The sequence below is a fragment of the Microtus oregoni genome, unplaced genomic scaffold (genome assembly GCF_018167655.1).
Source record: "Microtus oregoni isolate MIOR12 unplaced genomic scaffold, Mior012 000000F_ref0000247, whole genome shotgun sequence".
In the NCBI taxonomy this organism is placed as follows: Eukaryota; Metazoa; Chordata; class Mammalia; order Rodentia; family Cricetidae; genus Microtus; species Microtus oregoni.
In genome coordinates, this window is record NW_024543059.1 from 1,981,957 (window position 1) to 2,007,858 (window position 25,902).

The window sequence follows — 25,902 nt, forward strand, 5'->3', positions numbered from 1 at the left end:
CCAGGTGCCTGTGACATAGCACACGAGGGGCCCCCTCTCCTAGAACTGGCTGAAAGTTCAGTAAACCGGATGTTCTGATGACCTAGTTGGCAGCCGTGTTCACATTTCCCTGAAAACAGGAATCTCTGTCCCACTGGGGATCTCGGCCAGGTGAGCAGGCTCCCCTGTTTGCCAGGAAAGGGGGTCAGGGCCCTGGTGGGGTCCTGTTGGAGGCGAGGCCCACAGGTACCACAGAACCCAGCCAATACAATGGCCTGGTCCAACTATGCCTTCACGGAGCCCAGTGTGCCTTCCCAAGCCCAGGGCTGTCCTATGAAACAGCTGTGTCTTCTCAGGGGTGTGAGAGTGCAGACCGAGGATGCGCGGGAGAGGCTGGAGGCAGAGAAGTTACTGAAGGAATCTTCAGGAGAAGGCAAGGCTGTCTATCCAGGGCCCAGTGGCCACTTTGGCTGTGGGATTGCTTCCAGGTGCTTGGAGGGCGGGGAAAAGGCTGGGATGGAAGAGGGGCGGGCTGGGGAGGAAGACGCAGAGGCCAGTGCCTGAGTGTTGCTGTACTGAGTTGGGCCCGAGAGACCAGCTAAAGTGCCGCAAGCCAAGTAAAGAGACAGGCATTGCTGTTCACCCTCCAGATTCTGAACCCACTTCCCACTTGACCACCTCCCTACCGCTGCCCTCGGTGAGGCAGATCCTCCCTTCCTCAAAACTTTCTTGCTTCCAAGTTCAATCTGATTCTGCATCTTGATGGCTTGCTGACTAAACTCTCCCTGGGTTCCCTAGTCCCTAGGAGACTGTAACCCTCTAGGCCCGGAGACCTCAGTTGGGAGGGACAGATGGGACTTCATCTGGAGGTGGCTGGAGAAAGAGGACCTGAGGGAGGAGAGAACTTCATGGATGGGGTGAAGGAGGCCAAGGGTGAGGTGGACGGCTGTGGGGACCGGGCACAAAGACATGACTCTGAAAGTATGCAGATCTTATATAAGGAGGCCTTGGGAGACCTCAGCTAAGACAGGGTGGGGTGGGCTGAGGAATGGATGGAGGGGATCTGCCATAGAGAGCTGGGAAAGGTGGAATGGGAGAGTGTACAAGGCTCTGCCACTGGCTTTAAGATGGTGAGGGAGAGCCTTTCTCTGTACCCATCCTCCTCCAATCTTTAAACAAAGGCGGGGGTGGGGGGGGCTGGGGACACAGACACATGGCTGCAGACGGGTGGGAGGGGTCACAGTCACTACTTCCTGAGAGTTGGGGTGGGGCAAAGGTGACGTTGGATGTGGCAGGGTTATGAAGGAGGCTGAGGAGCAGGGTGGAGCCAGCTGAGAGAGTCGGTGTCCCCCGAGGTGCCTCATGAGGAAGTGCATGCCACGGGCCTGGGGTATCCGAAGTAAGCAGACTGGCAGGTCACAGTTTCTCCAAAATTATACTTTAATACATTCATGTGAGTTATACAAAGAGCCGGTCCCAGGGCCTGGCAGCGGCCAGCCCTGGGAGGTGACAGCAGCCTGATAAAATGTCTCCAGAGCTCAGGCACCGGGGCCGTGCGTTGGCCTCCAGGCCGAGTGCTGTGTGCAGTAGCACCTAGACCTCACTGGCTGCGCCGGTGGGGATGCTAGCCCTAGACTGCTCCTCCATTCTCTGAGCCTTTAACCCTCTCTGGGCCCAGTTTCCTCATCTGTAAAGGGGGGCAGAGAGAACGGTGTTTCTATCTTCCTGTACGTTACCGAGCATGCTTGCAGACTGTGGGCCAAGGCACAGCGAAGCTGATGAAGCAGGTTCTAGGATTGGGTCCAAGGCTCCCTTTTCTCCCTGCAGCCCACGAGAATGAGTGGGGAGCCTGAGGGGGTCTTGCTTCTTATTTTCCATGCCTGGTGAGGATAGGCATGACAGCTGGCACCGTGAGTCAGGAACCACACAGGTGACCCTGCTGGGCACCTAGCTCAGGGCCTTGGGCGTGCGAAGCCAACGCTCTACCACTACCAGCAAGAGTCCAGCTGGCCTTCTCCCGTTCCTCCCACAGTTCCTGCCGCTGATTTGTGCGACCCTGAGCAAGCCCATAAACTTTGTTTTCCTTTTCTGTTTAGTGGTGGGGATTATACTCGATAGTGTCAAACCCCAAGGTATGCTGGATGGAGGGAGAGTGGGATTGTGGGGGCAAGATGAGAAAGGGAGACTCATACTGGTGTGCAAATGAGGAGCCCTGAGGCAGAAAAGCAGAAGGTGAGTAGGAGCCTGTCTGAGAAGAAGGAGTGTGCAGCAAGGATGCTCGGATCCTGGTTAGGGTAGGGCCACTTCCAGTCCACTTGACCACCTGCAGGCACTGTGCTGGCAAGGCTCAGGTCCTGGAGATGGGAGGACGAAGGTTTGATTCGTTTTTTGGCTTTGGCATCTCTCTCAGCCACAGACTCTTAAAGGAACCTTGTTTTCTTCTTGCATATAAGGCAGATAACACAGAAACCTCCAAGAGTTGGCTTGAATTTGCCTCTGCAGCTGCTAAGCTGAGTGCAAAATAGAACCAGATAGCCAAGGCTCTCTCTCCCTCTTGGCTCAGAAGCCAGGGTGGGGCTCGGATGGAAGGAGGCCAGAGCAGGGGGCTGGGAATCCAGGCAGCACTGGGGTCAGTGTCTGTAACAGGAGAGCACACTGGGGTGAAGGGCTTGTCCAGGGCAGGACACAGACCGACCTGGGTCTGGCTGGAAGTCCACGCTGGTTCAGCTGAAACATCAGAATCTGGCGCAGGAGTCCAGATTCAAGACCTTTGCGGGAGGTTCTGGCTCTCTCTTCCGGTCACAAATTCTTCATTTGCCGAGAGACTGAAAGTCATTATCGGCAGACGCGACAGAGCTCTGTGTGGAAGTGGCTCAGACAAACCATCTCTCGGGTTGGGCTCTCTCTTGCCCAAACACAGCCAGCCAGGGTGGGCTCTCCATGACCAGCTGGGGACTGCAGGTCTGGGGGCTCAGGCCCACCACATTGTGTGGTCACTGGCTCTGTGACAGTCTCTCTTGCCAGAGGACAGGGTCTGGCCTGAAGCAGATGCTCAGTGGAGAGCTGTTGGTACGCTCTGTTCTGTAAACTGCCACAGCTGGACCACATACACAGCCTAGGAAGCAACTACCTGTTTATGCGGTGGGATTCAGGATGCTGAGCCTCTGGTCACTGTGTAACCTGAGTCAGACCTCCAGCTTCTCTGCCCCTCTGGCTACCACACCGAGGTAGATCCCTCAGGCTTTGTACTGTTGACTGAACTTCTGCCTGCGGAGGAAGCAGCAGGTGGCCAGCGTGGTGAGGACGATGGCAGAGACCAGTGTGAAGGTGAGGATGATGATGAGGTTGATGTTCTTGAACCCACCCTTCCCACAATCCTCAGGACTCACGCGGCTCAGGGGCACCTCCTCCTGGGAGTCAAAGCGGCAGGTGAGGTCCCGAGTAGCGTCCACGTCTACCCGTCCCTGGTGTAGCTGAGCTGCCAGCCAACCATTGCCGCAGCAGCTGAGCGGATTTCCCTGCAGGTACAGGCGCCGGAGGCTAGTCTCCAGGCCACCCATGGCATTGCCGGGCAAGAGGCTGAAGCTGTTGTTCCGCAGATCCAGCACCTCCAGGGACACAGCCTGTGTCCAGGCAGGCAGGTGACTGAGGCGGTTCTCAGAAAGGTTAAGGAGCTTGAGGTGGCGGAAACATGGCAGGTCCACCTTCAAGACGTTCAGCCCGTTGCCCTGAAGTTCCAGTACCTCCAAGGATGCCTCTAGGCCCACCAAGGCTCCAGTGGCCACATCCAGGCCAGGGTTGTCAGAGAGGTCCAGCTCAGTAAGTGGGGTGTGGAGAAAGCTGCCGGCCCTGAGCATCTCCATTGAGTTCCCTGCCATGTTCAGAACACGAAGGGTGGGGATCCTAGAAAAATCCACACAGCCTGGGGGACCTGGTTCTGCTTGGCCCCCACAGGGACTAACCTGATTTCCCCCTAGGTTGAGTCTCTGCAGGCTGGCTAGGCTGGCAAAGGTATAGGGTGGCAGTTCATGCAGGGCATTGTCCTGCAGGAGCAATGTCTTCAGGGACCCCAGGGCTTTGGTGCCCAGTTCCAACGCTTCCAGCACATTGTGGCTCAAGTCCAAAAGCACCAGGCAGGGCAGGGAGCCCACACGCCGGGCCTCAAAGGATTGCAGGCAGTTTCGGCTCAGGTTAAGGAAGCGCAGGGAGATCAGATGTTCAAGAAAGCCGGCAGGAACCAGATCGATCTCATTGTAACTCAGATCTAGGTTCAGGAGCTGGGAGAGGGGTTTGGTGCTGGTGTTCCGGCTGGGGTTGGATAGTAGAGAGGCTGACCAGCCCTCAGAGGGTGCATGAAGGTCCTCACTGTCCTGGGGCAACCCCGCCGGGAGCCGGATGAGGTTGTTGGATACGTTTAGGTAGCTAAGTCTTGGGAATGAGGCCAGGTCAGGAAAGTGGAGCAGCTTGTTCTCCCGAAGGTCGAGCCAGGCCAGCTGGAACTGGGCCTGGGGTTCTGGGGCCGTCTGGAATGCCTCGATACTGTTGCAGCTTAGGTCAAGTACCTGTAGCTGTTGGAGGCTGAAGTCTGAGATGCAGGTGAGGGAATTCCTGGAGAGATTGAGGTGGGTTAAGTGGGGCACGGCCTTGAAGGCACCATCCTCGATGTCCATCAGTATGTTGCTGTGGAGGTCCAGCTGTTCCAGGGCTGGCGTGCCCCGGAAGATGTGGCGTGCCAGGCGAGTGAGGCTGTTCTCTGCCAGGGAGAGAGTGCGCAGGCTCGGGGCCTCACCCAACAGCCGCTCCACCAGACTGTCATACAGACTGTTCCCGGAGAGGTCCAGGGAGGCCAGAAGGGGCAAGCGGCCCAGACTGCCGCTGTTCAGTGCCACGCTCATGGCGAGCCGGTTGTGGGCTAGGTTGAGGTGTTCTAGGTGGGGCAGGGCCTGGAAGACTCCCGGCTGGAGGAAGCTGATCTCGTTGACGCTTAAGTCCAGGTGACGAAGTGCCGTGTAGAAGCCCAAGGGGGAGACCAGGATACTCTGTAGCCTGTTGCCAGACAAGGAGAGAGCTCGGATGTCCAGTGAGAGCACAGAGGGGACCTGAAGGAGGCCAAGGCCCTGGCACAAGGCCTCCTTGTTCACCTAGAGAGAGCAAGGGTAGCGGAGAAGTTGGCATTAATAGGAGCAAGACAGTAGAACAGGACAGACAGTGTTCTCTAGGAAAGATGGCTAACTCTCTCCAAGCTAGGGAGTGGTGGTAGTTTGAATGTAATTGGTCCCATAAGCATATAGGGAGTGGCACTATCGGGGGTGTGACTTTGTTGGAGGAAGTGTGCCACTGTGAAGTTGGGCTTTGAGGTCTCAGATGCTCAAGTCATGCCCAGTGTCTCAGACCACTTCCTGTTGCCTTTGTGTCAAGAGGTAAGAACTCTCAGCTCCTGCTCCAGCACCATCTCTGCCTGCACACTGCCATGCTCCCTGCTATGATGATAATGGACTGAACCTCTGAAACTGTGAGCTGCCACCCCAGTTAAATGCTTTCCTTTGTAAGAGTTTCCGTGGTCATGGTGTCTCTTCACAGCAATAGAAACCCTAACTAAGACAAGGGCTTCCCCACGGACTCCCAGGATGCCAGAGCCTTTTCTTCACCCAGACAATGACACCAGCCTTCTCTCTGGCCCTGACTCTGGCAGTCTAGTGGATGCTGGGCAGGAGGGAGGTAGTAGACAGAAATAGTAGGTGAATCTAAGAATAGATTCGTGCTGATTATTGTCCTGCTATACGGGAAACTAAGCTAAGCTCCACTCAGAGTGCAACATGGCCACAGCTTCCAGGTCCACAGCTGGGTCGTGGCCACATCCCAGATAAAGTCCCAGCATTGGGCTGGGAACTCCTGCAGGGTGTTCCACCAGCTGCTTTGATTTGGTCCAACCAGCCTCAGATCTCATTCCTCTTATGACCTGGAGTAGGCTCTGGACACAATACTTTCTGCAGCTTCTACCTCCTCCCCATCAGTGGCCCCACTTCTGGTGGCCTGGTCCAGCACGGAACCCTGAAGGTGGCAGGAATGAGAAGACTGAGCAGGGGAAAGGAATGCCAGGGCCCGACCAGCACTATCTGATGATAGCTGGGTGACCGCTACCAAGTCACAGCAACCCTCCAGTTCCTTACCCCAAATTAACTGTCATTCCCAGCACCTACTTTATATATCAGGGTTTTCTGACTGGTCACCCTGTCAACTACAGCCCCAGGTATAGGGGTGATCTGATGGAATTACACATTTTTATCAAAGCCCAGGTCAGAGAGGATAAGGGAGTGTCCAGGATCACCCAGATGGTGTGGAAGGAGCTGGGATTTGAACATAGGTCTTTCTGCCACGCTTGTCCATCCACAAAGCACGTCTTTAAGGGTCATATGTAAATGCATACCTCTATCTGCTCCCAGATTGTCACTCTAGGTCCCTCAGTCCTCCCTAGCAAATAGTGAGACTTCTACAACCAGCCAGCTTAGTTTCACCCCTGTCCCTGCCTGTCTCCACCGGCTGCCCCCACCACTGAACTACCCACCACCTAAATGCCCAGAGACAGCTCAAAACCCACTTTGCCTACGGTATGCTTGGCCTTAGCATGGAGCGGAATCCATCAAGACTCTGCCCAACCTGTCCGCTGGCCTCAGTCCAATCTACCTAGCCACTCCTCCCACACTCTTTCACGCCCATCTCTGGACACGTGTGGATCAGATCTGTATGAGACTTCCACGCGGAGAACCCAACACCTCCAACTGTGTGTTCTCCCTATGGCCTGGTACCCCTAAACAAAGGCCAAATGGGGAGCTGCAGCCAGTAATCTTGGAGCAGAGAAAGAAGGACTCCATTGATGGACATGGATGTCTCGGACCTGGCCCTCAGAAGGGCTCTGGAAATGTCTTTGATGAATGAGTTGCAGACATCTGTGTTTAAGTAAAGGGCTGGGGCCTTGATCCAATCAATCCTGGGTGGTAGGGGGAGGAAGAGCTAATTCGGATATTCACATTAAAGCCACGGGAGACATCAGAGCAAAGGGAACCAGCCCACCTGCTATCCATATGCCAAAGTCAAGGCCTGCCCTGGTAGTGACTTGCCTGGGCCCTACAGGGATCCAGTGGTTGAGGTAGCCAGGAAGAAACACAAGTCCGTGACCTCTGCCTGGTCTAGCTCTGAGGCTCCTCCTGATGACCCCGAGGTGAGGGGCAAGGCAAGGCACTGTCTGGCCATGGGCACTGGTGTGAACGCCTTCTGTGTAAAGTACCTTGATTAGCCTTACACTTCCAGGAAAAGCTGCCAAATGAGATTCTAGGAGACCCAACAATACTCCTCGCCCACAGAAATTAGATACCTATTTGCCACCTCCTGTACAGGAGCACCCTGCTGTAACCTGCAGCAGAATGACCCATTGCGAGCATGAATTTCTTTTTGTGTAAGCTGAGCTCTCAACACCCAGGTACCCAGGCTAGCTGGACAACCACCATGTACGATTTACCCTTCATTTGCGGTGCACACACCACACTCTCCCCTGTCAGCCCACACCCACATACCCTCCCCTCTGGATGAGCAAAAGCTCTCCAGGACACCAGCTCCAGAGGAACCATGGCAGGAGCTGGCACAGCCTGAGACTGTCTATCAGGTACTGCAGAGGCCCAGGGAGCACCTGGGGCAGAAGGATCCTTGAATCCCATCTCAGTGATGGACTGCCAGGAGTCTCTGGTGCAGAGATGATAGGGAATAGGCCTTGGCTACGGGTTAGCATCCCTACTCACACTGCAGTATCAACCACTGCTCTGCTTTCTTCCTGATGGGGAAAAGGACATGCTTTCCAACTCCTCTTCCCATCCACACACACAGGAAGAACCTGTGTAAGGAGAAGCACTGGCCATGAACCGTGCAGGCGGAGCTGGATTTGAATTGCGACCCTGTCACTTCTACTCTCAGGGCCACAAGTCTTCTCTGCTGCTGTGTGCATACAGGACTTTTCTGTGATGGTTCAGAAAGTCCTTTCCTGTCTATCATAGAAAGCTTCTCAGGGCATCTCTGCCCCGAGCCCTCTATCTGCTGGGTCAAAACCCTTCACCATCTAGGGCCTCAGCCCTCCAAGTCCCTGGGCATAGGGTGATATCTGAAGCCTTTCCTGCTGTTATTCTTGGTTGTAAGACTCATAAGAGGCTTCCAAGGAAGAAGTGGTGGCCACCGCAGGGCACACAGACCCCAGGAAAGGGCTGCTGGCATTTCTGGCCTCTGTAAGCAGTGTGATTCTGTGCCCAAGTGCAGCTGGTGGTGGCCTCTCCTATCTCAAGTCTGCTTCACAAATGTCCTAGAGCAGTGGCTCCAGCCTTCCTAATGCTGTGACCTTTAATACAGTCTCTCATGGTGCGGTGACCCCCAACCATAAACTCATTTTTGTTGCTATTTCCTAACTATAATTTTGCTACCATTATGAATCATAATGTAAATATCTGATTTGCAGAGACCCCTGCGGGGGTCATGACCCACAGGTTGAGAAACACTGACCTAAAGGGTCATTTCCTTATCCTTCACAGGGTCACAATGTCTTTAGCATCTGTCCGGCTTGGAATAGGAAAAGAACAGAAATAGGTCAAGCCTGCCCTCTGTCCCCGAGGGGCTCTTGGTCTACCGGGTAGGATAGCCTTGGGCCATGCACCCAGCACCCCACATCCTCAGTCTGCTCAGCATGGAGGTGGGTGGAAGGGCATGAAGCTGGAAGAGAAGTAGCCAAAGGAGTCGGCCAGCAATGCCAGGGGAGGCTTTCTGGGCAAGGTGGCATTTGACCTGGCTATACTGAGTGAGGGAATTCTAACCGGCAGGCAGGCCAAGTCCAGGAGCCCAGCTGGGAAGGGGATCTGTGCCCAGGAGAATCAGTACAGGAGAGTCTTTCCCAGTTTGTCTCTTCCCCAGCACCTTTCCCCAGTAGCTCCCAGAAGATGGGGAACAGAGAGCCGGGGGTGGGTGTCCCTCTGTCCCTAGCCTAATGATCTTGGTTAAGTCACCTAACCTCCCCCAAACCTGTGTTCCTTATATAAACAAGGAACAAGAGCATTGGGTAAGCAGGCTTCTGAACAGTCTAGGGTATGCTCAACAAATACCAAGGCAAAACTCGCACTTTTCCTAGGTCCTCCAACCTTTGCTCCTGTGCTGGGCTGTGGGACACCCTTCACCCAGCAAGGATGGGACAGGCACCCTTACTCTGCCTGCATGGTGTCTTACCGTCCTGCAGGGCAATTGGTCCCGGTGCTGAGAGATAGCCAGGCCCAGAGTCAGCATGGCCGGGAGTAGCAGGATCTGGTGGCTCATGGCTCTGCCTATGGAGGAGAGGAAAGAGGAATAGTGAGGCCACTGCTCCCTGCACTACCGGCAGCACCCACTTGCCCTCCCTCGAAGCTTCTAGACCAGAGCTAAGAGCAAGAGGCATACGGGCTTCGCGACTCAGGGGAGCTGAAAGTAGTGGTGTCTAGAACTTTTGGGGCTGGAGATTGGGACTTTGAGGCCAAGCTGAGTCTTTACTCAGAGGAAGCAAAACTTTTAAAGCAATGCATGACTTGTTTGCTTTGGGTTTACCTAAGGCCCACCCGAGGCCATTGAGATAGCTCAGGGCTAAAGGCACTTGCCAGTGAGCCTAAGTGGCTTGAGTTTGGTCTTGGGACCCCCACGTGGGAGGAGAAAACTGGCCCCTGGACTTCACTAATCTCTACACATGTACCCGCTCCCTTCAAATCAAGAAAATGTAATTTAAAAAAAAATTATAAAGGTCAACCAACTAGAAGAAAATTAAGAGTGCTAAAATTAGGGGTGTTCAAGACAAAAAGGGACCCTAGGGCAGGGTTGGCTGGAGGAAAACCTCAATTCGGCTTCCCCCCAGGTCCCAGGCAGGCCCCAAGCCCAGCCTCATAGGCTCCAGATGCTCCCTCATTTTGACCTTTTTCTTTCGGTTGGAATTCTCAGACTTTGTCATTGTTCGGGGTTGGCCAGGGCACTAACAGGAAGCCCCACCCCAGCGCACTGCCAGCCCTCTACTTTCACTGACCACTGCCGTGTAAGCAGGGTGGGGGCCCACGAGGACCCCAGAGGCCCTCAGTAGGGGTGAATCCTTGAGCCACGAGCTGAGGAGACAGATCAGCCAATTCATCTGATTAATTAACGAATGAATGAATCCAGTTGTGCCCATGCTGGATGTCACCTCACATCTAGCTCTGTGCTGGGAAACAGTCATGAGCATGTGCTGAAGAGATCACAGCCTGGACACAGCCAGCTCACAAGAAGGGACCACGGGACTCAGAGCTGAACACCTGGCAGCTCCCTCCTCTCTGGTAGGTGCCTGCTGAGTGACCCTATACAGGTCCCATCATCTCTCTGACCTTATTCCCTGAGGTAGATGACAACCACATCAAGTTCTGCTGAGGATAAACGGGACATAGTCTACGGGAGTGTCACAGCTTATCAGACCTCTGCTGTCAAGCCTGACAATTACCAACTCTTTCAGTCCCCACAAGGACTCGGTTCCGTTTTTCTTACACTTCTCTTCTTATAGAAGAGGGGAAAAACCAAACAAATGACAAAAACTAAAACAAAACAAAACCAGGGCTCAGAAAGGCTGAGCCATACACACACCTAAGGCATCACAGCTAAGGGGAAGGCTACCTTCTGGGTCTGTGCTACCTCTACACTTGAAGGTCTCCACAGAGGGTGCTCAGTGTAAGAGCTACCTCTCTGAGGGTGGCCTCGGGAGATCGGCAGGCCTTCGTGGTGTCAGGACCCACCGGCCATGAAGGTTGCTCTGCCTTCATCTTGATGAGACACACAATGGCCCGGCCAGTGTGGCCCTTTTAACTCTCCTTCCTGACTCCCCCAGGGCCCAACCCTGCCCCACAACACTCTCCTTTCACTGCAGGTCGTGAGTTCACAGGAAATTTTGTTCTTTTGGTTCAAAAGCAGTCCCCACCTGCTTTTGAACATTAGCATACTCAGAACTAAATGAAAACCCCTGGTCTTCATCTCTGGCTTCTTATCATCATACCCCCCCCCCCCCCCGCCAACTTTCTGGGTCCTGAATACGTGTATTTCCTTTGGACCTCTGGGTACTTTCAGTGCCCAAGCCTTGCCTTCTTTTGTTCTCCCTATGGCTGAATACCTACCTCCCCACCTCACGGACCGTGACTTGGATGCCATGTCCTCTGGGAAGCCATTTCTGGTTCCCCTGGGCTGTGTTCTTCAGACTCTTACAGTTGCTGAGCTTTGGACAACCCTGTGTGGAGCGCGGAGCTCACCCCAATATGCTCCCCAGCCCTTGAAAGGAAAGCACCCCAGACGCACACCAACATTTGAGTCTCCAGTGCAGAAAATGTGGGTAAGGGGAGGTCTCCCGACTCCTTGTGTCCCCTTGCCCCCATCCTTCCATATCCCACCAGGTTCAAAGTTGCCAACCTTCAGTGCAACAGCCAACTATACTTTCTGAGTTCTCACTTTCCAACAGCCAACTATACTTTCTGAGTTCTCGCTTCCCTCCACTACGGGACAACCAGCTCCATACATGGCGGTCAGCAATGTTTCAAAATCACCCGGCAGATCTCAGGAGTCACTTTGAAATCTCCAGGAGCATCCAGGTTTCACTCTCTCTCCCAACAGCTCCTCCTACCACCTTCTCATCTCCAACAACTCCTCAGTCACACCCCAGTACCTTCACTGCCTGCCTGGGGCTCTGCCTTGTGCTCCCTCTACCCAGAATGCTCTTGCTCAGGCTCCACTGTATTGTAGTTCCCCGACACCCATCTGTTTTGTTCCTCAAGTAGATGCTCACTAAAGTTCTCTCGAGAAACAAGTGGCTGACCAAGGGCAGAAGTTCTGCTGCCAAAAGGACACTAGGACCCAGGAGCTCCCACAGCAGACCCAGGGTTAAGGAGGAGATGCCCAGGGGTTCCATTGCTCCCCGCTCTGTCAAATCCTGTTCTGCCCTAGCGTGAGGTTCTGCACGTCTAGAAGGGACAGCCCCCACTGCACCGCAGATCTATGGTAGAAAGAAGCCATGGCTGTGCCTTTCCCCTTCAGCCTCTCACAGGGAGGACCAGGGGCATTAGAATCCAGGCTCACAGTCCAGCTCCATCACTAGCTAGTCTGAATCCCCCAGGGCAAGTTCTTTCACCTCTCCTACCTGGGCAATCCGTCTGCTGTCCGCGACACACACCAGTTCCCATTGTACCACTGTCCACCCTTAGCCCAGGTGGGAAGTACCAGGACACCACAGTGTCCTTCCCAGATGGTACAGGGACCAATAGGGCTGAGCATCCCGGGTGAGGTACACTAGGAACAGAGGTCTGCAGGCACGTGACTGCATTCTGACTTGGAGAAGTGTTAAAGGCTCTCTGTGTACGTGCTTGTGTGTGTCTCTGTGCGTGACAGAGAGAGAAAAGGACAGATAGAGATAATGCCCTACTCTGCAAGGAGGTTACACGTTTTCCTAAGCCCTTGACTGATCTCAGGTCTTTTCATCCTCATAACCACCAAGGGAGGGAGTTACTGCAATTCCTATGTACAGATCAGAAGATTGAGGCACAGGAAGGCGAAGTGCCGGATCCCCAGCCCCTAGATGTGGGGCAGGGAACTCGCACAGATCTACAGACCCTTCCTGCTGTGTGGTCTCTAGCGGCACTGACCCCACTGGCCCCCTGGAGCACAGGAGATTAGGAGAAATGACTTACCCAAAGTCACTTGTACAGTAAATAGAAGAGAGGGAGCCAGAATCCAGCCCCTCTGTCTCCAAAGGAGCTGCCAAGACTTCTCTCGAGCACACTGGGCGGTAGTGCTCTGGTCTGCTCTGACGTACTGGCAGAGGGGGCCTGGGAGGGCAGCTTCGAGACTCACAGGGCAGTGAATCACTAGGGCAGCCCCGTTCTGGAGCCATCCCACATCTCAGGGGAATCAGACCTTAACCCAAAGGAATGTGGCTTTGATGCGGAATGTCAGTGAGGAGGTGGAGCGGGGATGCCTCCCATCTATCACCCTCAAAGCAGGTCTGCTTCAAGTCTCTCCAAAGAGCCCTGGGGTATCCCCTCCAAAAATAGCAGTGGGGCTCTGGAGAGTCCATGTCCGCCTCGGGAAGACTTGAATTCAAACCCTCCTCCGCTAGCTCTACTGTGTGCTCCTAAGCACGTCCAGGACTTCCTGCCTTGATTGTCCCAGCTGTCAAATGGGACCACCCATCTGAGCCCTTCCGGGGGAGTTCGACTAAGACCTGGGTCCGGCCCAGGTTCCCGAGTCTCTGCCGCTGTCCGCCGCCCCTACCTGGCTCAGCGCCGCCGCCGCCTGGCTCCTCGGCACATCGTTTGCGCAGCCCGCCGGGGTCCAGCCCGCCGAGCCCCGGCCGCAGCAGCGCCGCTCCCGCCGGCCGCGAGGGGGCGGCGCCCGCCCCTTAAATCGCCCTCCCCGCCCTGCCACGCCCCCTGGGGGGGGGAACTCCGAGCCTCGGGGTCCTAACGCCGCCTCTCCAGCTGTGCGACATCTGGGAACGGAGTCTGCATCCATCCCCTCTGACCTGGAACTGCCCGGCCCACGCTAGGGTTGGAAGAACCCCGGGAGGGAGGAGGAAATCGAAGGAACCTAGGCTGCTCGGGCAGCCGCACGTGCAGCCGTGGGCCCGCGAGGCCCGGGGTCAGGGAGTCCGAGGTCCGCGGAGGAAATCCTGGCGCCGCTACACCCGGGCGGCGGCCACCCAGAGGTGACTGACAACCGCCGGCACGGAAGGAAGTGACCCTTCTTTGGCCCTGGGACGGCCCTGAGGGGGGTTCCCCGTACCTCAGCTCTCCTGTCTTTAAGTCATCTCCGAGCCTGTCAAAGTTCCCAGATAACTGATGGAGAAACTGAGGCTGGGAGTTGCGGGGTGGGGGGCAGGTGTGATATGACCGTAAATACATGTGAAAAAAAACCAATTAGCTAAGGCTAGCCAGGCCCCCATGTATAGTTGGGGGACCCGAGGCTCGGGAAGGTTAAATTGCATATCGAGTCTTAGGACTTCCTCAAAGAGATACTTGGCCCTTCTCAGTCACTGGCGCCACACCCTGCCTGGAGCACCGACTGGAAAGACAGGTGTTCTTGAGAGGAGAATGTTGCCACTGTCCTCCAGGCCTGGCTCCTCAGTCACAATGTTCTCCCTGATGGTCACAGCGCTGGGAGAACGTCCACCCCATCCTAACAGCGTGAAAAGGAGTAGCGGCAAGTCTCATGGTGCCCAGAGTCCTGACTCAGCCTGAGGTCAAGCAAAGCTTCGAGAAGGAGGCAGCGCCTGTCGCTATGAGGAGTGGAGTCGGCTGGGGCTGCAGGTGAAGGATGCAGTAAGGTCAGGCAGAGTAGGCAAGCTTCCGGCTCCCCCACCCACCGCCCAGCCACCTTGGGGCTCCCAGAGTCCTGGTTCATCCCTCCGCACTTCTCTGTACTATCTAGTCAGACTGAACTCAGTCTCTCTCTGTAACGCGGGGATGTCAAGAGCTGCATTTTGGTTGTGGCGCCGTGGTGCCGGAATGGGAAGAAAGGAATGTAGGCTGGGGCCAGCACCCAGGGGGCTTTAGAGAATGCCCTTCCTGTGCAGCGTCAATCAGGCGGACACCAGGTTCGTTTCCCTGGGGTCTCGGTTAGAGGAAGGGACTTCGTGGCTACTCTGCAGAGTGATCAGAACAGGGATGGACAAAGAGATTCAGGCAGGCTGGGGCTCTCCCTGCCTGCTCACCTCTTAGGGCCTGAGGCTGTCTTGCTTGCCCTAGAGCTTGGCTTAAGGTGGGGGCAGGGCGGGACTGGCATCAGGGCTACAGGATGAGTGGCTGCTTCCCTTGTGCCCCCAGAGTCTGCGGTTGTGGTTAGGAAGCACATGAAGTTCTGCCTTATCGTATTCAGTGCCCGGATGGGGCTCCCCAAGAGGTAAGAGATATAGGGGCAGCCAAGCATGGCCACCGCTACAGAGGTCTCTTGGGCTTGAGGACCAAACCGGAACTCTTCAGCCCCATCTTGAGCTGTCATGCTGTGTGAAGGCAGGGAAGGCGGCTTGCTGTGGAGGGAGACAATGGTTGTGCTGCCTGGGAGACGTTATAAAACATAAAACATAAGATGGCCTTGGTTAGAAACCCAGTGAGGAGCCTGACCCCCTTCCCTGTTGGGAAATAAAATTTCTCAGCTGCCTCTCTTGTGGGCAGATGTGAGGCTGAGGGAGAACAAGGAGGTGGATTGATCCTGAGGTGTAAAGGGTCTCATCCAGGAGGCAGAGCTGGAGTCTGCAGGGGACAGAGGCCAGAATCTAAGCAGGGTCTGATTTACAAGGTCACTGTGGGGTGCTTTATTCTAAGGCCCACGGAGAACAGTTTCCTTCCAGAAAAAAAAAAAAAAAAAAACCAGAAGCCGGGTGTTCTCAGTATGGTCATCAGGTGGCAGGTCAGACACCAACTTAGCTGTTTTAGTGGAAATGCTTCCATCTTGACACTTCTTATCCTGGGCCCTTATTGCTCACACTCTGAGAGCGTGTCTCTCAGGCACTGAGTCTTGCTCAAGGCTCCTTGGGAGGGTTTTGCTCAGGCAGGCTGACACTTGAGGACACAGGCTGGAGCTAGTGATCCAGAAAGCCAATGAATGGTGTCTATAGCGTGTGGGACTTGGAGCAGAGGGCTAGACCTCTCTGACTTCCTGTTTGACAACTGATTAGAGTGAGAAGGAGCATGAGAACACGGTTCCCTAATTTAGCTTCCATCGCTCTAGGCTGAGCACCCGCTCTGGGCCAGTCATCCTTATTTGGTGTCCCAGAGTAACGATGGCTACAAATGGCTACAGTGTCTTTATTCTCATTCACTGGTAAGTGAGGCTCGGAGAGACCTAGTAACTGTCTCAAGCCATACAACTTCGGGGTCAGCAACTAATCCCAGGCTTCCTTTCTACACAAGAATCTCGTGCTCAGCGTTGGCTGTCTTCATTCTGTGCCCCTGCCCAGCACCCGTATGGGCTCCTGGGAGTCAGGGAGTTCCCCATCAGCTGATATCAGGGTCTTGACTGCTGGAGCAGAACCCTGGCTTCCCCAGTTCTTCCCCTATTTATCTTCCCTTAAACACAGAGGGCACTGACCACACCTGCTGAGGAACGTGGCTCTGAGCATGGCTCTTGGAGGGACAATAAGAAAGTCCAGTCATTGCAGCTAGATGTCAGATGTCTCAGAGAAGGGAGTTTGAAGCCGAAAGCCAATGCTGAGGAGCCAGGGAAGCAAGCCCGCACAGGGACCAGGTGTGTCGTGGGCACTGGGGAGTTGGGATGAGGTCAGGGTAGGTGCCTTTCTGGAGTTCTCCTCTTTAGTGGTCATCACGCTTCTTTTCAGGACTGTCTTAGGGGTTCTGGCCATAACCGTGCAATGGGCAGGGCAGGGCATCTTGAAGCCTGCAGGCCATTGAGCCTGGATGACCCCAGAGGGCTGGATTTCTGTGCTTAGTGGAATATGTGGTAGTCAGACATCCAGGCAGGGGTAGGAGGAGGTGTTGAGGCGTGGTTTCCCTCCACTCTTCCACAGGGGCTCCAGGCTCTGAGTCCCTGCAGTGAGCACCTTGACTAAGCCCCCTGCAGGCTCCCCAGGCCCCCAGGGAGTGGCGAGGTGCCAAGCGAAAACTTTTAAGACAAACATGAAACTCCAAGCGCATCTGTGCTGAGCCAAGGACCGTGAAACCACAATACTGCGGCTGGGGACTGCTGGGAACTGGGGGGGACCCAGCTCACAGGCTTCCCGGTTAACCGTTTGAAGGTCAGGTCCCTGGGTGTTTCTGGATCATGAGGGTGGTATAGCATGGGAACTGGGCTCCACACGGAGGAGAGGGGAATGGGACATACCCAGCTCAGCATCCTTATTGTAGACTCAAGATCAGCTTCTGTAGAATGGAGCCCAGTTTCAGGGGTGGTGGGGGCCTGATGGCACTAGGGAAAGAGAATGACATAGGATTGGGTCATTCTGGCTGGTAGTGTCATCTTCTTCATGGGACAGCTTGAGTTCTGCGGGTGATGGGAGGAAGGGAGTCCCAGCAGGGAGGAAGGACCTGGGAGGCCTGATATGGGGGAAGCTATAACAGGGAGACATTGCCCTTCAGGCTCCATGCACCCAGCAACTGGGAGAGCGGCTGTGGCAAAGTTCTCACAGTGGGCACCTTGTCCTGGCAGCTTCCTGAGGCTCTTTCCCAAGATGGAGACTGGATGCCAGGCTCCTGTTTGCTGTAGTCTTCAGGCTCCATCTTCCTCAGAGCCTAGAAGTCTCACACTTGGCAGAGCCTCTTGGGAACTGGCTCCCATGAGCCAGGCTGGTCACCACAGATAGGTTCGTCTTCCCACACTTCAGAGAATGCCACCTGCCTCCTCTCCCAGGTCAGTAAGTGGGAACACAGCCCGTGGTCACACGGGGAAGAGTCCAATTGTCTCAACCCAGCCTGCTCTCTTTGATCTAGTTCACACTAGACATGGGGCCTCCAGACTCACACTGCAGCCTCTTCAGAGAAGGTAGATTCCTGCTCCCCACTTCATAAGAGTTCTTGAAACTTGTTAAAGTAGAGTGCTGCTCCCCCCCCGCCCCCACCGGGAGTCTGGTTCCATAGGCTGGAGTGAGCCCTAGAATCTGCACCTCCACTTAAGCCTGGTGGTGTTGAGGTTGCTGGTCTATGGACTGCCCTCTGAGAGGCACCTAGACTAAGATGGCTTTAGTGTGTGATGGGGGATAGTGGGCGATGGGGCAAAGGGACAATGGGGAGACACTGCAAGTGCCCCATCCCTTATCCTTACAGCCAGGCAGCCTTCACCTGTGAGGCAGAGGTGAAACAAGGAAGGGGACGGAGCATACAGCCTGCTACAAGATCACCGGTCTTCCTTGCTAGGGGTAATTCCAAGCTGGGAAGGGAAGGTTGAGCTAGGTAGTTTTTGATTATAGCCCAGTCAAGCATCAGTAACCTAATGAGACAGGTTTATAAATCATCATCACCATCATCACCACCACCATCACCATTATCATCACCACCATCACCATCATCATCATCATCACCATCATCACCATCTTCATCACCATCATCTCCATTTTGAAGGTGACAGGTGCTGTTGGTAAGTGACCAGCTCAAGATCACAGAATCAGGAGTTAACAAGCAAATCCAGCCTCCTGTGCTGTGCCACAAATCCGCCCAACCCCACGACAGTCCTTAAAATGTCACATAGGCACACAGCATCACCAACCCCTCAAGCTCATAGGAATGCCCTGAAAAGCCTTCTCGGGGCTCAGTGGAAAAGGTGCTTTCTGATCGAGTGTGAAGAATGAGTTTGGATCCCCAGAACCGAAGTTGGATGTGGTGGCAACACTTCTAATTTTAGGGCTGGGCTGGGCTGGCTGTGGGAGTTGGGGGATGGAGGAAGCTAAGAGACAGGTTAATCCCTGGAGCTCACTGGCTAGCTAGTCTAGCTGAATCAGTGAGCTCCATACTTAGCAAGAGACTTTGTCTCTAAAATGAATAAATAAAGAAGGTAGAGAGTGACTGAGGAACCAACCCAACCTTGACCTTTGGCCTTCACACACACATGCAAGCATGTGTGTGCACCCGGACAAACATGTACACACATCTACATCACACAGAAGAGAGATAAGTCACATAATCACCACACATGGATACACACCCTACACAAATCCAACACAAATGCACATGACTTGGGCAGAACACACCACAAACATACAAGGAACACACATAATGCATGCTCATACAGGAGATACAGAATGCAAAATGTGGCTCACATCATATGTGTACAGAGGGATAAAATGCTCCAACTCCCCCAACCGCTGGACTGTACACCAGGGACATGGAGAAAAGCCTCTCGTCTGTGTGCACAGACACACACACATACGCAGTCACACAGGCACACTTATAATACAGTGCACAGTTCATAGAAACTGGGCTGCATTTTCAGGCCCACAAGATTTTCTCAGTGTTAGACCATACATGAACCAGGTACCTTTTACTGGGGCTGATTCCTGGGGTACAAGAAGGAACGGGGTAGACAGACGAGTTTTGACATCAAACTGCCGCAGTCTTGGGGATCCCGTGACTAATCCAGGCAGATACAAGGAGGCTGGACTGTGTCCGTGGACACTTGACCTCCGGAAGCCATTCTTTTCCAGATCTGAAAGTCTGGATGTGGTTATTGGGCCTGAAGGACTTCTGCTCTCCACCTCTTCCAGGCTAAGTGACTCCTGTCTTCCTGCTATGCCACTCCTCTGTGTGGACAGGCAGGCAGGACACCGGGGCTTGATGTTTCAACTCCATTTTCCAGAACAAACTTGACCTTGTCCAAGTGGTTCTCAGGTCTGCCCAGCCTCCTGGCAGTCTGTCTGTGCTGCCTGCTGCCAGACACAGATCCTGCAGGAGGAACTTTCTAGACAATTCTCCTCCTAGTGTATTTTTCCACCAGTAAGGACAGAGCCCTCATCCCCAGCCCCTTCCTAGCCAGACCTAGAAGAGAGTCCACTGCTCCCCTGTCTCCCACTGCTGCCTCTAGCTCCTCAGAGCCTTCAGGCCAGTGCCACCCTGGATGGACTCTGTCCAACAGCTCCTCACCCACGGGTCTGCACCCTTGCCTCTGTCTTCTCTTACTTCCCACCTCCTCTCTGAACCTGGAACCTTTCCCCAGAATGGCTTTCTAGTCCAGGGTCCCTGTGGCAGTCACGGACGAGACCACCCGCTGCGTGAAGATTCATGATGGCGCTGGGGGTGGGGCTCACACCACCCTTTCCATTTTCCTGTCTCTGCTCACACCACCCTCCAAATCACACACCCACACATGCCCTCTGTCCCTCTCTCCTTCCTGCTCTCTCTAACCCGCCTGGTTATCTCCACCAAAAGCCCTCCCCAGTCACCCTTCTTTCCTCTCCAGCTTCCCTCCCCACCGCCTCATGGAAAATTCCAGAGGCAAGGGCTGGAGAAACGTCCCCGTGGGCTCCATGCTGACCGAGCAAAAGTGGCCCAAAGGGGTGCCTTGTGTCCTGACTCTGATCTCAAGAGTCAGGAAAGGGCACCGTGAGAGGACGAGAGGGCCACACCATGGAAGCTGCTACTGCACATGAACAGAAGCCTGAAGCGGCCTGGGTCTCTGGCCTTTCCCTTTACTCTCCCCCAGCCCTACACTCACACACCATTGGCTTGTCCCTGTCCTCAGTGCCCTTCCTAGTTCCTCTCTCCACCATGCAGACATCTGGGCATGGGGTAGGACTAACTAGTTCCCCCTTTATCTTTATCCCAGAGTGCTATTCTCACTGCTGGGATCCCATTCTCTCTGTGTGTGGAGGGAGAGCTGTTGACGTCACTTTACAACTCTGCAGCCTGTGAGGTTGCCAGGTGGCTCTGGAGCTGAGGTTCAGTTCTTTCATGGGGTTCCTGGGTGACCTTGAACCCAGCCTGATTGCTAGGATGAGAGGTTCACACTACCACATCCATCTTTGTATAGGGGGTCTGGGGATCAGAACTCAGGTCTTTGTGCTTGCATGGGAAGCATGTTACTGACTTAGCCATTCATCTAAAAAGGTGGCCCCTGCTTACCCTGTGGGACTGTGGAGAAGATGGAGCTCCACACACCCCATCCCTGTTAGTTCCCTTTTTTGGTGACATAAAAGATGTTCTACCGACGATCCATGAGAGCCTCGCAGTGTGCCCAGTCCAGGAGAATGCCTTAAGGGGTCCAGGTCTGAGGGTTGCAGTAATGGTAAGAGGACCAAGAGAGGCTCTGCCCTTACAACAGCTGGACTTTTGAGATTGAGGCAATGGCAAAATGTAGATGGGAGGATTGCTGGGTATCATGTGCTCAGGCGGGGTTCCGTTCCCCAGCACTGCCAAAAAACAAAAGGGTGGAGTGCACTCTGGTGGATTGGCTGGGTTGGTGGCTGGTATGTGGCAGAGAGAAGGGGGTCACAGGGTGAGGACAGGGACACCACAGGTCTGTCTCGACCGTGCACAGTCGGGAGATCTGGGACTCCCCGAGGAGATGTCTGTAGTCTGGGGCCCCGAAGGAAGGTCAGAGCCCTCGGTGGTAGAGTACCTAGTCAATTGGGACCGCCCCCGGAGAGAGGATACAATAAGCCACGTGAGCCAGGGAGAGTGCTCAAACTGAGCAGTCCCGCAAGTGTAAGGAATGGCAGCCTATAAACCCGTTAACACGCGCCTCCCAGTGCCTCCAGGCCGTCTGTGCGGTGACAGGACATTGCAACCGCTCACTGCCCTTCAGTGGTCAGGAGAATCCCCAGGCAGGTTGTTCCAGCTGAGTGAACCCCCCCTCTTCAGGTCGGACAGTCAAGCCGGGAGCCTGTAGCCGAAAAAGTCCGTCTGTTCCTGGAATGCCTTGCCTGCCCCCTAGTGGATGTCTTAAGACCCATCCTGCTGAGACTGGAACCTTGAAGCAGACGTGTGTGAGGATCCGGGAGCAGGGACTTCTGGCAGACCCTTCAGTAGGAAGCCAGGATTGGCTTGGGGACCTTGACTTCTTCTCCCCAGGACCTCAAGCCTTCCCAGAGACTATGTGTGCCCCAAACCTGTGTCCTCCGCTGCCACATTTAACAGTCTCCCCCGGAATGTAGCCTCTCCCTTTGGAGCAATGCTCCACACATGAGTATCCCGGCACTGATGCTCACCTGACCACTGCTGCCTCTACCTCTGCTGCCTCCCTAAGCTCCAGACACCTATTGACCAGACACCAGAGACACAAAAGCAAAATGTAGACCCCGCCATGCTCAGGAAGCCTGGACTCCACAGTAGAAGCGTTCACAGTGAGAACCGTACAGCCAGAATGGCTGGGAATGAGGAGCCAGGAGAGGCAGGGAGGAAAGTCTTCAGGGAAGGCTTCCTGTCGGAAGTATCAGCGAGCAAAGACTGGAAGAAGAGGAGGGATCTGTCAGGAGGGGTGGAAGCCAGGATCTGGGAAGAAACACCCAGGCTGGCGCAGAGCTGGAGGCTCAGAGGGACTGAGCAGAGGCTGGGCTGAGACCTGCGGACCCACGGCAGAGCCGAAACCACTGGATCCCGAGTGAGCGTTAGTCCAAGCATCCCGGGGAAGGGTTGTCGTAAGAAGCCTACGAACCTCTTAGCTTTGCCCCTTGTCCACTCAGTAGCTCTGTCCCTTCTAACTGCTTCTACATAGGCATTGAGCTAAAGGATGAGCTGAATATGGCTGCTGCCCCAGTGATGGCGGTCATAGCATCTGCTAATTCCTTCACAGGACGGGTGAGAGGGGTCTGTAGCAAGAGGAGGAGAAAGGGGCTTTTCAGGTAAGTTTTGACGGGTGTGTAGGGGTTTACTGGGCCTTGGAAAGGGCCAAGGTCATTTTGGTAGGCAGCAGCAGGAGTAAAGATGTGGTATCTTTGAGGGGTCAGGGGAAGAGTGGAGAGTGTGCCAAGCAAACGAACAGGGAGTTCGGGGAGCCTGTGGTGGGGCAGGCGGGTACAGCGTCTGGGGGTTCTGGGAGCCTGTGGTGGGGCAGGCGGGTGCAGAGTCCGGGGGTTCTGGGAGCCTGTGGTGGAACAGGCGGGTACAGAGTCTGGGGGTTCCGGGAGCCTGTGGTGGGGGCAGGTACAGAGTTTGCCAAGCTAAAGCCTTTGCAGTTTTCCAAGTCCTCCGCCCAAAACTGTGCTCAGCTGCAGATTGTAGGACTCAGTGATTCCAATCACCTGGCACTACCAGGCCCCCTCTGCCAAAGTGTGGCCCCATCTCCTAGTGAGGGCCAGGATGGCCCTTCACTGGGAACCCACTTCAAAGGATAGGCTGGTGGGACAGAAGGCCTCTCCGTCACCATCTGAATGCCCACATAGGGCTAGGCTCAGGCTCCACCTGAGGATGTGTGTGAGCTCACGCAGACACTGGGCTGGCTCCTCTCCAGAACCTCAGTGCCCAGCTCTGAAGGCCTCCCAGCTCTGTAGAGCAGAGCCATGGTCCTTGAGGCAGCTCCTTGGGAGAATATTGGGGACCATGGCTGTTTTTTATGGGCTCCTCTAGCAGTGTTAACACCTCAGGAGGCAGAGGTTGGGGAAGGGAGAGGGCATGCTACCCACACCCAAACTTTTTCTGTCTTCTGGGGGCAGGCAGTTTGCAGGGCATGGGGAGGAGTACAGACCCCTGCCCAATTCTGAATGACAGGGAAGGGTAGGACAAAGGACCTCAGAGGGGCAACTTACATGCCCACTTGTGTTTAGTGGGCCAGTTTGGAGCCAGAGCTACCTCACCCCCCTCCCCCAAGCTCCCAGGTTCTCCCAGAGGGGTCTGTGCAGGAACTTGAGAGCGGCTGCCTGAGCCAGCATGGGGACATCTCCTGGGTGACCAGTTGGCTGACTGCTTTTGCATACTACTCAAGTGCCAAAGTCCAGGATGGCTGGGTGGTACAGGATGTCTTCGTGATCCTTGCTTAACAAGATTAAGACCCAAAGCTGTGCAGGTAGGGCGGTCTGGTGGAGAGAATCTGGACACAGTGACCCTATACAGGTTTTCCCAGAACCCTCACAGTCCTACAGTCCCCCTCCCGAGGGATCTTTGGAAGGAAAGTTTGTTTAGTGGTTTAACCTGACCCCCATCCCAGGGCTCTCCCCTCGGTGGGGAAATGAGTTACATGTGTATGCCTGATTTCTCTGGCTCTGAAATCACCCACAGGGATTCGGGGAGCGTTCTTTGATGGGTCGCAGTTTGATGAGTCAGGCTTTCTTCTGAAAGAGAGAGCTCTCATTTTCCTAATGGCCGAGGAATTTGCAGTTTTACACCCTGAGGTTCCGGGAGCACCCACTGGGTCTCGGCATAGTGCTCCCAGCTGCTGACATTGTGGGCTGGTTCTGATGAGGCAGCGGAGGGGAGTAGGCGGGGCTGGGCCCTTCCCGTGGCACCACGGAAATAATCTAAGCAGTCTGAGTCCTCTGGATGCTCTTAGAGAGGATGAGACCCAGGTTCTGTGTGTTGGGGTTCTGCAAGCTGTGACGGGGGTGGGGGCGCTGTTCCAGCCTGGGGAGCCCTCTCCCCATCTTACTTTCTCAGAAGAACTGTGCCTTTCTCTGGCCTTGGCTGCTTAGCCATGAGGTGGGGACCGCCGTAGGAACCAGGGACTTGGAAACAATGACTTCTCTATATCAGAATGGCTTGTCCAACAGAGTGAATAACTGCAGGGCCAAAGGGAGTATTTCTGTTTTATTGTTTCCCTGGCAGGAGTAAGGCCACCCCGGGAGCCACTAGGGAAGACACCAGCTCCTGTCACTCGTGGGTGGAAGATCTCCAGGGAGCTGATTAGGCATTCCTTGCAGGGGGTAGTGGCGGGCATCTTGGCTGCCAGGTCTGCTCACTGACTTTCTATCAGGGACCTGGCCCAGCCTCCCCTGGCCTCCCGGGCTCAGCCATACTCTGGCGCACTTTGGCAAAGCCGGTCCGGATTTCTTGGTTTATGCGGTCATGCCATGGGTCTCTGAGGAGGATGGAAAGAGGAGGCTCATAAACAACTGGGGACAATGATGAGAGGTGGCTGAGGCCTTTAAAGGTGGCAGGCACGCCTTTCACTCTATGTCTACTGACACCCAGCAGCCTGTCCTGGGCACACTGGGCACACTGGGCACTCGGGCTTGATCATCCCCACCTTTGCGATGTGGGAGAAATGCTCAAACATGTCATGTTTTCTCCACGGCCACCAGTGGCTCCTCAGCTGCCCGTGTGGCCGCCTCTCTGTGTCCTACTTGGGATATGGCTCTGGGAGACCCTGGGGCTGCGGGGTTCCCTGGACACATCCAGCTCACTTTCTCATGCTCTGCCCATAGTGCCTGGAACTGGCCAGCCCAGGCATTGCTTTGGTCAAGAGAATGAAGCAGACATCTGAGGGACAGCCCAGACTTCACAGCAATCCATAGGGGACATCTGTTAACCCTCGGGGTAAAACCCAAGGCTTTAGACATGTTAGGTAAGCAATCTGCCCCTGAACCATACTCCCAGCTGTTAGGGACACTTTTGATGGTAGTTAGCAAGGGCAGAAGGGAGAGAAAGGGAGCTTTGTGGGGTGTCTCCCTGAAGTGTGATGGGAGGGGACTCCCTAAATCCGGCCACCTTGGGTCGGTGGCTATGCCATCACATGGTTAGGGCAGGGTTTCTGTCCCTGACTTCTGCCTGACTTTTGATGGAAATAGTGTGTGCAAACAGATGCTTTGTGAGTGCGTGAGTGCCTGTGTGAGCATATACATGCTTGAGTGCATTTGCGTGCATGCGTGTGTATGCATGCGTGAGTGTGTGTGTGCATGCGTGTGTGCATGCATGAGTACGTGTGTGTGTTATTGTGTGTGTGCGCGCACACACAAGTGCAGAGCCTTGCCAGCTCATGGGCAGGCTCTGAGCACAGACCCCCCAAGCCCCCCTGACTGCCTGCCTGAGGCTCTGGGCCAGGCGATGCTCCTTGCAGCTAATCTCCGGTCCCCCCCCCCCCCCCCCCCGAGCCAGGAGATGAAAACATTTCTGGCACTTTCTAAAGTTTCTGTCTAGGAATGGAAAAGCCATCAGCCACCGGAGCTCTGGCTGATAAATGGGAGCCAGGCCTACAGGGTCCCCAGTCCTGGGACAGGGTAGCCGGGGGCAGAGAGAGACCTTCCCTGAAGTGTGGACATGGACAGAGCCTGGCTGGGGGAGGGGACTGGGGTATCATCAGGGTATGACCAGGTCGGGTGCACAGAGGGGCTTGTGAGTGGAGCCCTGGGTGCAGAAAGGGGCTTTTGGTGTGGCTCAGTGGAGTCCCAGTCAGTGCTAAAAAGAGATGAAACACTTGACGACCGAAACAAACGAACAAACAAAGGGCTTCTTAAGCCATAGCAAGGGCAAGAGCAAAGGCCCTGGGGCAGGGAGACTTGAGGTG

The 25,902-nt window shown here is 54.9% G+C and overlaps 2 protein-coding genes across 3 annotated transcripts in view; both read right to left on the reverse strand.

Moving 5' to 3' along the window:
- Positions 1-1,401: 1,401 nt before the first annotated feature.
- LOC121453515 (transforming growth factor beta activator LRRC32) lies at positions 1,402-13,412 on the reverse strand. 2 transcript variants are annotated; one of them, XM_041660366.1, is made up of 3 exons: positions 13,303-13,412; positions 9,235-9,329; positions 1,402-5,120 (listed from the first exon to the last, which is right to left on the reverse strand). In XM_041660366.1, exons 2-3 carry the CDS (start codon positions 9,319-9,321, stop codon positions 3,216-3,218), a joined length of 1,992 nt encoding a protein of 663 aa, XP_041516300.1. In that variant the 5' UTR covers positions 9,322-9,329; positions 13,303-13,412; the 3' UTR covers positions 1,402-3,215. The 2 variants fall into 2 exon arrangements, with proteins under 2 accessions (XP_041516300.1, XP_041516307.1); XM_041660373.1 differs by lacking the exon at positions 9,235-9,329 and having other exon boundaries at positions 13,303-13,340.
- LOC121452679 (guanylate cyclase 2D-like) overlaps positions 13,246-25,902 on the reverse strand; it is a 42,208-nt gene continuing 29,551 nt past the window's right edge. The window contains exons 19-23 of the mRNA XM_041658872.1: positions 24,426-24,477; positions 20,981-21,015; positions 14,741-15,055; positions 13,553-13,845; positions 13,246-13,460 (exon numbers count right to left, since the gene is read on the reverse strand). Coding sequence (XP_041514806.1) covers positions 13,246-13,460; positions 13,553-13,845; positions 14,741-15,055; positions 20,981-21,015; positions 24,426-24,477 — 910 coding nt within the window. The remainder of the gene's footprint in view (positions 13,461-13,552; positions 13,846-14,740; positions 15,056-20,980; positions 21,016-24,425; positions 24,478-25,902) is intronic.

Excerpts from the sequence above, each read along its gene's own strand:
- LOC121453515 (XM_041660366.1), bottom strand. The coding sequence starts at position 9,321 with ATGAGCCACCAGATCCTGCTACTCCCGGCCATGCTGACTCTGGGCCTG. Across the intron at positions 5,121-9,234 it reads ACCAATTGCCCTGCAGGACG|GTGAACAAGGAGGCCTTGTG; the intron begins GTAAGACACCAT and ends TGCTCTCTCTAG.